Source organism: Trachemys scripta, chromosome 3 (genome assembly GCF_013100865.1).
Source record: "Trachemys scripta elegans isolate TJP31775 chromosome 3, CAS_Tse_1.0, whole genome shotgun sequence".
Lineage (NCBI taxonomy): Eukaryota > Metazoa > Chordata > Testudines > Emydidae > Trachemys > Trachemys scripta.
In genome coordinates this window covers 84,774,330-84,786,896 of record NC_048300.1, presented here as the reverse complement: position 1 = coordinate 84,786,896, position 12,567 = coordinate 84,774,330, and the positions used below count along the sequence as shown (strand labels likewise).

General features: G+C 39.4%; 1 protein-coding gene and 1 long non-coding RNA gene across 6 annotated transcripts in view; one reads left to right on the top strand and one right to left on the bottom strand.

Moving 5' to 3' along the window:
- The window catches only part of PACRG (parkin coregulated), a 445,241-nt gene that overhangs the window by 394,654 nt on the left and 38,020 nt on the right, over positions 1-12,567 (top strand). The window contains exon 6 of one of the 5 annotated variants that reach the window (XM_034765268.1): positions 3,919-3,974. The exons of the other annotated variants lie outside the window; for them this stretch is intronic. Coding sequence (XP_034621159.1) covers positions 3,919-3,950 — 32 coding nt within the window. The 3' untranslated portion in view covers positions 3,951-3,974. Of the gene's footprint in view, positions 1-3,918; positions 3,975-12,567 lie in introns of those variants that run through there. 5 annotated transcript variants of the gene reach the window in all.
- The window catches only part of LOC117874781, a 58,527-nt gene that overhangs the window by 34,332 nt on the left and 11,628 nt on the right, over positions 1-12,567 (bottom strand). The window contains exon 2 of the long non-coding RNA XR_004645074.1: positions 2,708-2,902. This is a non-coding gene — a long non-coding RNA (uncharacterized LOC117874781). The remainder of the gene's footprint in view (positions 1-2,707; positions 2,903-12,567) is intronic.

Genomic DNA, 12,567 nt, shown 5'->3' with positions numbered 1-12,567 from the left:
TGTATAAAGTCCTCAGTTTTCTAATAAAAAAGGATATAAAAACACATAAGTGTTTGGAGGACAATTAACCAAAGGCCAGTTAAACACAGAAAAGTGCAAATAAAGCAATTTAGTCAGAGTGTCACAAAATATTCACATTGACCTCAGTAGACAAGCCTGTCCTAATAGCCTAATCTAATTTCTTAGTAAATTATAATCAGTCTCTCTCTGTCTCTTGTCTAATGTGTGTGTGAAAGAGAGAAATTAACGCACTCAGATGTGCTTGCTGATATGATGGTACCACTACACCTCCGTGTCAGCCGTGATACTTGCAATCATTACTAGCATCACAATGGCTGGCCATTGTGTTCCAAGAGCACTAATTTCACAGCCAGGTGACTGAGAATTTCTGTGGCTGTACTACTGTGACGTGAATGTTTTCCTTAAGACCACAGTTTTAACACTTACATACATGGTTAACTTTACACACATGAGTAGTCTCATTGAAGTCAAGATCCAGGCCTAAATCCATGTACAATTTAAGCAGAAAACATTACTAACTTATCTCCCCCTCCCCCCAATATGAGAGACTTCTGTTTTAAAAGACATTATTTTACATCTCTGACCTTGAGATGCCCAGGCAGTTATTACTCTACAAGTATTGCCCCTTACTTCTGAAATAACCATATCTTTTACCTCAGTGGAAGTCAGAGAATTGATCAAAATCTGATAGAGTAATAATCCTTGTTTAACCAGAGAGTTATCTGAGATATTTCTGCTGGAATGTTTTTGTCACGTTCGAAGAGGGAAGGGGGCTTTGTTATTGTTGTTCTTAATCTAAAATAGATTCTAATAGCAAAGAGACTTTCACAAAGATCTTCCCCTTTAACCTCAACAGCAAAGCCCAGTACAGTCAAATTACAGTCTGTTCTGTTATTTTGAAGAATTTCAATCTTATGGTGTAACCTTGTATTACAGTATCTCTTATCAGAGTGCCAGAAAGAGCATTTAAAACTATTAACCTCCGTTTGAATTCTCTGGGCACTGTCACTTACAGTTTTAATATCACCTTAAAGTACTATAGTTTTTCCTTCTAAACTGGCTAACAGAGTCAATCTTTTACTCTACTTCTTTCTCCGGTAATCTTATAGGGTCAAATGCTGGTTCCTGTACATAGCCTGTGTATTCAGGTTGTGCACAGGGGAGATCTAGATGAATACAGAAGGAATTTCCAGACCAATTTTGTTGACCTAATAGATTTAGAAAAGCATCTAACTATTGGATGTTTAACCAAATCTGAATTTTGAACCTTTTTAGGGTTGCACAAAACTAATTTTTATTTGTGCACTGATTCAGAAGCTCAGGTCTAAAGAATGCATAAATGGTATGTATTTCTATCAGGATTTTTTATTATAAAACGTTGCATTCAGGTTCTTCTACAAACTAAACATAGACAAGAATTGAAGCTGATTATCTTGTATAGATGTATTTACCAATATTAAGTATATTGTTTGATAGTTAATTATATTATTTCTCTCCATCCAAGCGGAGTCAACAGGGTTTTGTTCAATATCAGAATAAAACTTAAGGGAGTGGGTTAGGTTGTTCCTTTCAGAGTGTGCGGCTGCCTTTTGAGATATTTTCACTACTCTCTTAGGAATTTCCTCTGACAAAGGAAATATTCTCTTTTTTCCTGGAAAGAAAAGCAAATTCTATAGTTCAGACAGAAGTTCTTTGAAAAGACTGGGTAAGTTATCTTAGCAGTAACCCCTTCTAAGAGCAGACATGAAGATCATATCTTGAGAATCAATTTTAAAAGAGTATTTTCTGAACATAGACTCTAATCCTGCAAGTACTTATGCACATGCTTACTTTAAAGACATGCTCACCTGACTACGGTTAAGCATGTGCATAAGTGTTTGCAGGAATGGGGCTATGTGTTGGAGTGTATAAACCCTACATTGCCAGGGAAGGGGCCTGAGAGACTGTGTGCTAAAATAGCCCCGCCCCTTTGGTGCTGTCAGTCATGCACGGTAGGGAGGAGGGCTGTAAAAGGGGGAAGCTGCAGTACACAAGGGGGGAAGTCTTCAGAAGGGAGTGACTAGAGTAGCTCTTGCAATGGCAGGTAGAACCCTCATGCGAGAAACTGTCCAGCTCTATAAGGAGTCTAGCAAACCTCAGGGGTAAGCCTTGTAGGGAGGGTCTGACCTGGCTCCCTATACATAAAGACTTCAACAAAGCTGCTACCCAGGCACCCCTGAAGTAAACTGGTGCCTCAGGCTTTTTGTTGCCTTGTTATTGACCCCATGAAGGGCTCAATTTGTGTTGACCTAAACTTTTGCTTTTCCCCCACCCAGAGGTAAAGTAAACAGGCCCCCAAGGGTGGGGCCACTACCAGGAAAGAGGCTGTGACCTGTACTAGGCCAACCCTATGGTGGAAACTAGGCATGGCGAGGGCCCCCAGCCCAGCTAGGGAGGTGCGCCGGAGATACTCTTTCTACAGGCCATTTAATGTAATGTAGTCTGAGATCGCTAATAATTATTGCATAACTACAATCCATAAACTCAATTTCTCTAAATGGAAATGGAGAAAAAAAATGGAGAACATTTTATTGTATTTTAAGACATTGCTTTCAGTGATATGACAATATCTTGATAAGATTAGAACTTTTGTTTTTTCACCAATTTTTGTATTATATTAGCAAATAAAGATTATGGTAGTCCTGACCTGATACAGGCAGGGTACTCCTGATATTTCATTGACGAAGCTGATACTGTGGGTGATGTGTGGCAGATGCAGTTGGCATTTCAAGTCCAATGAAAGTTATCTTCAAATAGTTTCACTCCATCATTATTTATCATGCATAAAGAATTAGTTCATTCAGTAGCTATAGTTTCCTTAAGTGCATTGATGTGGACACGGCTACAAAACAAGGACAGACAAATGCATGGAATTAAGCGGCAGGCTGCAACTTTTATTAAACTTTTAGCACAAGGGCAGGGCATTGCCCTCCCATCACCCATATTCTCATATACCAGGCATTTAATTGGTTCCAGTGCAGGGACTTGAGGGCTCCGTATGATATGACCCATAATTGGAGTCAAGATTATAGGGCTTCTTACCATATAACCCATAAAGTGATGTAGGCTCTCCTCAGCTCTTTCTGAGTCCTAGCACTCTCCCCCCTCGGAGGAGGGACAGAGGGTGCAGCAGGGTTGGGACCTTGGTCCACAGAGGCCACAAGGTCTCACCCTACCACATGAACCCAAGGCCCATCCCCAAAATCCCAAATCTTTTACCTCTGGGAGCCATTCATTTTATTCTCTTAACTGCACTGGCAACCAGCCATGAACTGTGACAAGTAAGCAACACCACCCCAGTACCTCAGCTAGGTACCATGCACATTCCTAATTAACCCACGGTGGCTTGCAGCGCTGCGAGGAAGGCAAAAAACTGCCCGGTCCTCTGCTAATTTGGTCCATGGGAGAATAAATTCCTTCCTGACCCCCCTAAACAGGCAATCATCTAGACCCACAGCATCTGTCAAACTGGGTTCCCATTCCTAGTTTGGGTGGGCAGGGCAGGCTGCTGGAACGGAGCCAAAAGAGCTTTCCACATGGCCCCTGCGCAGGGCTAAATCCTAGGAGCTGAGGAATGTTGGCCAATCAGCAACCCTCTCCCCCAGCAGGCCAATGGGTGCCAGAGACTCCCATGGGAGGAACTACTTATTGTCCTTGGCAACTGCCTCCTTCCCTTTCTACTGGGTGTGTCCCCGGCTCCATCAATTTCCCCCACCTGTTGATGTGAATGGGTGGCATTTGTCTACTACGCTGCTGGAGTTTCTCTTTGAGACTATCTTTTAAAGGTTTCCTTTGTCCACTTTGGGTTGTTTTTCTATCTAATCGCTTTAAATGTGTGTGCTTCTCATACATTTGTAGGACATGACCTAGGTGGATCTTCCTGGGGATAGTTCACTCCAGTACAGGTAATTCTGGTTATTTTATCTTACCACTTTAAACTGATGAGTAACCAAAAATGTGTTTCATATGGAAACTAATATTTTGATGTTTTACGGACAGCAAGCCTGTGTTTCTGTGCCATTCCTTAGGGTGGAAAACACCACTGCATTTTAGTTAGATTTTTGAGCACAGTTGAATAACGTTTCCTTCACGTAGCTGTGTAGATGACCAAATGGAGAAGTGGTTTCCTGGGCACATGATGTCATGTCCCCATATTTGGGAATATGGGTAGTGAGGACCCTTATAAAACATGTATATTTTGGTCCCCACATTTAGCCTTTGTATCATTAGTCCTAACATTTGATCTAATATAATGGACCTTATCCTCCAACCTTTATTCACATCAGTAATCCTTAATCACAAGAGTCGTCCCCTATTAGTCAAGTAAGGACTGATGGGTCCGCCCCATTTTTCAGTGCTGGTTGGTACAGACTTGAAATAGTCTGCAATACTAATAATCAAATCAAAGTTTTCCAAGGCATTTGAGCTAGAGTCACCCTGACCGGCACACAGAGTGCAAATTGCAACTCCTTGCAACTGCAAGGGCCACTATGCTCTAGCAATAGCAGGAAGAGTCACCTCTGGGACAGAGCAGGTTGTATTGTTACCGTTACCCTCCCACAAAAGTTCCTGAGGGAGAGCAGCTACAGTTTCTACCAGGCTCTCCAGCAGAGGCTGCACTGGGAATGTGCTAAAATAGTGCATCTCCTGGCTACTCTGGCCACACCCCCTCCCAGACCAGTACTACTCATTTGGGGCTGTACTGGCATCTTACAGGCTTCCCAATGAATGGGACCCTGTATATATTGGTTTATGCAAGACCATGGGGAGCAACCTAGAAAGCAATAATGATGAAAACAAACAGGGGTGATAGGGGACAATAAATGAGTTTGCAGAGTGATATACAAAACAGCCAGTGCAGATTTAGGCTACATATGCAAAGCATATCATAAGGCAGTGAAGTAATAGAGTTGTTTAACATATGGTTATGGTATAGCTGAACATTGTATTCAGTTCTGAGCATTACATTACCAGAAAGATATTAACAAATAGCAGGCAGTTCAGAGAAGAGCAACAAAAAATATATTAGAGGCTGGAGGATTGATTCTGAAGAAAGGCTAAAAGAGCTAATAGCTTTGCTAAGGCAGGACATAAGTTTATGAATATTTTGAATGCTTTAAGCATCAAAGAGAAATTATGTAGAATGCTACCAGGGGACTATAACTATGAGTAATGGGATGAAACTAAGAAAAGGAAATTTTAGGCTAAATATAAGGAAAAACATTTCTTGAGATTATGATGTATCAAGCTGTGGAATAATCTCCCAAGGGAAGCGGTAGGAGTCTCATCACTTAGGACTTTTAAAACTAGACAATATGAACAGTGGAAAATGTACCATAGGGAACAGTTATGTCTCCACAGAGAGAGAGATTTGATAATCTAAAAGGTCTTTCTCCATCTCCAGTTTCTATTATTCTGTTTTTATGTAAAAACAAAGATGCTTAGGTCTATCACCAAAAAAGAAAATCTTCACTTTCATCAACCTGATATGATTTGTTTTAATCTCTATTGATATGAAATTAAATCAACATCAGCCATGCCTTAGCCAACCTCAGGAGAAAGCTTAGCCTGAGGTTTATGGCTTTTGTTTATGTTACCAATAAATCCTCATGAAGGGTAAATTTGAAGCATATGTAGTGCATGAGCACTTTGTGTGGAGCAGAGTGGAATTATATCAAGCCCAGTGGACTCAGGATGTACCCAGACGTGAGCGCCAGAGTGCTTAGTCAAAATTGACTTACTGCACACAAAAGGACTGCATCTCTATGTAGGTCCTGGAACTTGACACCCTCTGACAAGCACATTTTCTCCTGGGCCTTTTCCTCCATCTAAGGGACTCATGCAGGGAGTGATACATATATCATCTGGGATGAGGTGTTGGCAGCACTAGAGTTATTTAAAATTTCTTTTTATTATTATTGGAGCAAAAAGAGGAAACAATAGAACTTGACATGTTGATATGACTACTTATGCAAGAAGAAACAACAATAGGGCATGTCAGTCCAAATAAATGAGAGTAACTTATTTTATTGTTATGATTACTGTATTTATTCCTGGAAAAGATACTGCTAAGAAAAGAATTAAAGTGTCATAAATTAAACTAGTGTAAGGTCACAAAATCTCCACATTATAATCTGCTGTCTCATGCAAATGTAGTCCATATAGAAATCATAGCATAAAATTGATGATACTATTGAAATGAATGTTAGGGCTGTATGTTTTGCTCTGCACTCTAAGCCCATTACTAATTTCTCCCTACTGTTACTCATACCTTCTTGTCAAATGTCTGTGATGGGCCACTCTCTTACCACTTCAAAAGTTCTTTTTCCTCCCTTGGTATCCTGCTGTTAATTGATTTATCTCGTTAGACTGACCTCACACTTGGTAAAGCAACCCCCATCTTTTCATGTATTTATCCCTGCTCCTGTATTTTTCACTTCATGCATCTGATGAAGTTGGCTCTAGCCCACGAAAGCTCATGCCCAAATAAATTTGTTAGTCTCTAAGGTGCCACAAGGACTCCTCATTGTTTTTGCTGATGCAGACTAACATGGCTACCACTCTGAAAGAAATGCTAGTTGGTGCCAGCAACAATTGTCCTCTTTGACATCTTCCTGTTTGAAGACAAATGTGCTTTATATGCAGTTAGAATTCCTGCTGGCCCGTAAGTGATCAGCAAGAGGAAGAAAATACCATAGATGCTTTAAAGAACAGCTGTGGAAGACAGTGTTTCCATATCTTTTACCTAAGATCTTGATAAAATTCCCAAACTGCTTGATGGTATAAAGATAACTTCCATTAGCATTATAGACTTGCACCAGGCATTTGTTTTTATCCTACTCTGGAATTTAATTGAACTTCATCCAACTTATAACACAACTACAGTTTTCATTTGATCTTCTTTAGAGAAGTTATCTGTTCAGCTGCCAAAGACTGTCATTGCCATAGCACTGAAGACCCTGACAGATTAGTAAAGGGTTCCTTATCCCACAAGATTTGACATTTCTCAGTCTATTAGAGACTCTGTCTGGATCCTGAGTGGTGCTGATCTCTTGGAACTCCCATAGATACTGGTGGAAGCTGATGCTTTGGGGGTTCATCCAGACCAGTAAGGGGCTGCTTTGTAATCAGGAGCGCCGCCAGCATTTTTGCCGCTCTAGGCGGTGGAAGGTCCCGCCCCCGAAATACCACCCCCGACAGAGGCGGCAGAAGGTCCTGCCCCCGAAATACCACCGACAACCGGGGTGGCCGAAGATCCGGCCGTCACGGTCGCCGCCCCCCAAATGTTAGCGCCCTGGTTGCCTAATGGGTTGCGCTGGCCCTGTTTGTAATCCTGGGTGCTTCTGTGCTGCGCAGCTTTGGCTCAGAGCCCTGATACCAGCACCCAGTTTACAGCACAATGACCTCACCCTGGCTTCCACCACCCTGGTTACTCCTTGCAGGGTGACACCAAGAACCCCTCCAGTCCTGAGTCTCCCCCAAACCATCTCCTCTGCTGTGCTCAGGCTATCTCACTGTATCACTTAGAAAATTGTATCTAGTTCGCTGCTCCTTTAAAGAGACAGTACATGGCACCAATCTATTAGTTCAGATGAAGATTTTACTCTTCACTTTGGAACACTGCACTGAGATGGTTGTGTAATAAGAGAAGATTAAGCTGATTAACAAAGAACAGATATTTAAGTGATACCAAGTAGAAGGAATTGAGACAGAAATTGTTGCAAACAAACAAAAATAAATAGGTTTTAGTCTTCTTTTTTTCAGACTAATTTTCTCACCACAGTTCTTCCAGCATAGCTGGACAGTCTTTGGCCAGGATCCAACACAGAACTCAAAGCACTTGGTTCTTTTATCTCTTCAGGTAAAGGATGCCAAAATGGCTCTCTCCCTCTGCTAATATCCTCAACATTTATCTTTGTTTTCCAAGTCAGGAAGCCCTCCTGGGGGCTCAGCTTGCTGTATCCGCCAGAGAGCTGATACCATGTTAATTTTTGCAGTGTCCTTCCCGCATTGTGATAATTGAGTGGCTATTTCCCTCCTCTCACTCGTTTGATTACTTTGTTTACTTTTTATGTAAATGTACTTTCATTGTGTCTTTGTTCCGTTTACATTGGAGACACATTCAAGCAGGCAGGACCACATTCCTTTGTCTAGGGTGAAATGACTTAAACCTTACCCTCCAAATACCTTTAAGAATATATTTCCAACCTATATTTAAAACTTTTCACATATCACCTTCACATATACCATGCAATAATATCAATGACCAGCATGTTACCAGTTTGCATATGATTCCTTAGTTATGTGATACCTTTTAGATAGAGGTTAAGAGAAAATCAAGTTAGAAGAAATATTGTGATATGAATCTCCATTCCTCTTTTGCTTTCAGTTGTCTGAGAGCTGTAATTTTCATCTTTAAATATCATACTGTGCATCAGTCTTGAAATTTTAGCCTTTCATTGCTTATCTCCACCTACCTATTTAGATGGTAAGCTGTTTAGCGCAGGGACCATCATTTGTTCTGTGTTTGTACCATGCCTAGCACAATGAGGTCTTGGTCATGGGCTAGGGCTCTTAGGCACAACAGTAATACAAATAAGTATTTATTAATTATTTCTTATACCATATTGAAACATCAGCCCTTTATGAAGAAGAGTGCAGAAAATAATCTAAACTACTATATCAAGCCAAGGATTCAAAAATTTTTGGAAAGTTGTGTTATTTTATTTGTCAGTCTCTCAACTATTTCTTCATAGGTGGCACACTGTGAAACTCATGAAATCCATACATCTATTATACCATTTGGATCTGTTCTCATTTCCATTTTCATGAGATGCAGCACTTGTGGTGCATCCGAAGAAGTGGGCTGTAGCCCACAAAAGCTTATGCTCTAATAAATTTGTTAGTCTCTAAGATGCCACAAGTACACCTGTTCTTTTTGCTGATACAGACTAACACAGCTGCTACTCTGAAACCTACAGTGGATGGGTGTATTCTTATTGTTTATCGCACGGAAAGTATAGATTCCCTCAAAGCTCTAAAGGGCAACAAAGGAAAGTGTAGGTCCATTACTTAGCAGGAAGGAGAGCTAATAACTGACAATACCAAGAAGGCTGAAGTGTTTAATGCCTATTTTGCTTCAGTCTTCAATAAAAATTTTAATTTTGACGAGGTGCTTAACAGAATATTAATAACAAGGGGGAAGAAACACAAGCCAGAATGGGCAAAGAACAGACAGAATATGTTAGAGAATATTTAGAATAAAATAGAATATGTCAATAAGAGAGATGTATTCAAGTCATCAAGGCCTGCCAAATTCACCCTAGGGTACTTAAAGAACTAGCTGAAACAACCTCAGAACCATTAGCAATTATCGTTGAAAAATCATAGAGGATGGGTGATGTCCCAGAGGACTGGGAAAGGGCAAACATAGTTTCTTTCTATAAAAAGGGGAACAAATAGAACTCTGGGAATTATAGACCAGTCAACCTAACTTCAATACCTGGAAAGATGCTGGAGCAAATTATTACACAATAAATTTGTAAGTACCTAGAGGATAGTAGGGTGATAAGTAATAGCCAGCATAGATTTGTCAAGAACAAACCATGTCAAACCAACTTAATTTCCTTCTTTGACTGGGTGACTGACTTAGTGGATAAGAAGGAAGCAATAGATGTGATGTATCTTGATTTTAATAAGGCTTTTGACATAGTCGAGCACAGCATTCTCATAAGCAAACTAGGGAAATGTGGTCTAAATGAAATTACTATAAGGTAGGTGCACAACTAGTTGAAAAATTGTACTCAGAATAATTATTGATGGTTTACAGTAAAAATGTGAGGACTTATCTAGTGGGGTCCTGTAAGGGTCAGTCCTGGGTCTGGTACCATTCAGTATTTTCATTAGTGACTTGGAAAATGGAATAGAAAGTATGCTTATAAAATCTGTGGATGACACCAAGCTGGGAGAGGTTCCTGGCACATTGGAGGACAGGATTAGAATTCAAAATGACCTTGACAAATTGGAGTATTAGTCTGAAATCAACAAGATGAAATTCAATAAAGACAAACACAAAGTACTGCACTTAAGAAGGAAAAAAATCAAATGTACAACTACAAAATAAGAAATAACTGGCGAGGGGGTAGTACTGCAGAAAAGGATCTGGGGGTTATAGTGGATCATAAATTGAATATGAGCCAACAATGTATAGTTGTGAAAAATTGTGCGGCATATTAACAGGAATGTCATACATAAGACATCTGAGTTAATTGTTCCACTCTACTCGACACTGGTGAGGCCTCAGCTAGAGTACTGTGCCTAGTTTTGGGCACCACACTTTAAGAATGATGTGGACAAACTGGAGAGAGTCCAGAGGGAGCAACAAAAATGATAAAAGGTTTAGAAAACCTGATCTATGAGGAAACCTATGGGCCTGCTTAGTATTGAGAAAAGTAGACTGAGGGGGAACTGAAAACAGTCTTCAAACACATTGAGGACTGTTGTAAAGGGCTGTGATCAATTGTTCTCCATATCCATTGGAGGTAGGACAAGAAGTAATCAGCATGGTTTGCAGCAAGGGAGATTTAGGTTAGATGTAAGGAAAAACTTTCTAACTATAAGGATAGTTTAGCACGGGATTAGGCTTCCAAAGTTGGCTGTGGGATCCCCATCATTGAAGGTTTTTTAACCTCTGTTTAGACAAACACCTGTCAGGGCTAGTCTAGGTTTACTTGGTCTAGCTTCAGTGGGTGGGGGGGGGATGAACTAGATGACCTCTCAAGGTCCCTTCCAGCCCTACATTTCTATGATTCTATTAAATCCTACCATACTTTCCTATTCTGAAACATTTTCTTTCCTGAAAGCCTCCTTCCCGTCATTGCCACCACTTTTAATTGAATCTAAAATCACTATCTTGCAACTGCACTGTACAGACACAACCATGGAGAGATGAACTCCGGGGTCTATCCCCAAGGATGCAGTTGTGGAATTGGAGCAAAAAATACCAAAATAAATATTTTAAGCTGTATTTTTATATGTCCACACTTTGCATGCTTTTGGGGTGCACAGTGAGATTATTCGATGGTTTACCTCAACCTTCTTTGGAGGAAATGCCAAAAAGATGACTTAGAATTAATATATACAATACACTTTGCATTGCTTTTGTGCTAACATTTTTAAGCATGTTTTCTAATCAGGAACATTTTTATATCCCACCTAAATTTCATTACCTCAGTGATGGATATAAATATAAAAGATGATGTTGAACCAGTAGAAATCATATCACTTTAAATTAAATTTACAATCTATACTCATCAGGGAAAAATAAGTACAGCATCCAGCTGGACCATGTAGATTTATTGTACTACTCCAATAGCACTCTATGTCAAAAATAAAATAGGCCACTACTTGAAGGCAACCGGAGGGAATGTAGTTCAATTTATATTAAAAAATACCTAACTGTATGCTAGTTGAAACTGTTTGTAATGGAATATACCATATCCCACAAACCCCTGCACGTTCCAAACCCAAATAATTTTAGAATTCCAAATACACAATAAATGGGGTAATTTGGAAGTATTTCCACCTTTGGACCAAAATTTGTGGACTCATGTTTCATAGTAGAATCTGGGCATACACAATAGCGGTTAATATTTCCATTGGCTCTACTATCCTGCAGATGACATAATGAACTGATGTCTCAATTTGCCTGTTCCTGATGAGTTGTTCAGGTAAATGATAAAGATCTAATGAATTAAAGTAAAGACTAATGGCTAACAGATGTACAGACACTATCCACTCTGTTAATTAATGCTGATATATATATTATGTGGAACTAGTTCAAATTACTGTATGTGGAAAGTTTACATATTGGAACTGTGTTTAGCGTGTCAGTGCACAGCTCAATGAAAGCATTTCAGATACATTATGAAAAGTGCTTTCAAATAGCTAATAAAGTACAAGAACTGTGGCATTTATTCATGACCTACAAGTCCTAATTAACTTTCCTCCGTTATGAAATTTCTCTTCTACTCAAAGACTAAATAAGTGAAGGCAGTATTTTTACCATCACACGCAAAAAGATAAGATTATATCTAATTTTCCAAGGTATATTAAAAATATTACAAATACATAAAATTAGTATTGCTGATAAAATGTTCTTCAGTCTGTAGAGACTCATTTAACAAAGTAACTTCAGAAAAATTTAATATGGATAAACCATGGCATATTTAGAATTTTTGATTGTTTACTGAATTGCCATTTAATACTAAGTTTCTTCAAGCTGCAAGTGAGAAAATTATTTTTTCTATTGCTTCTCAAAACCAGATGATGTCTCCAAATACTACAGAAATTGTTTCTTTTTGTGTTCAAATGAGTTCAGACCTAAACTAATGGAACTCAGTCATGAATCGTAAATAGCGATTGAAATGATCATTGTTTTGCTGATAGTTCAGACAAAACCCAATTGTCTCTTTCATGTAAATACTATGCATCCTTGACAAAGAGTAT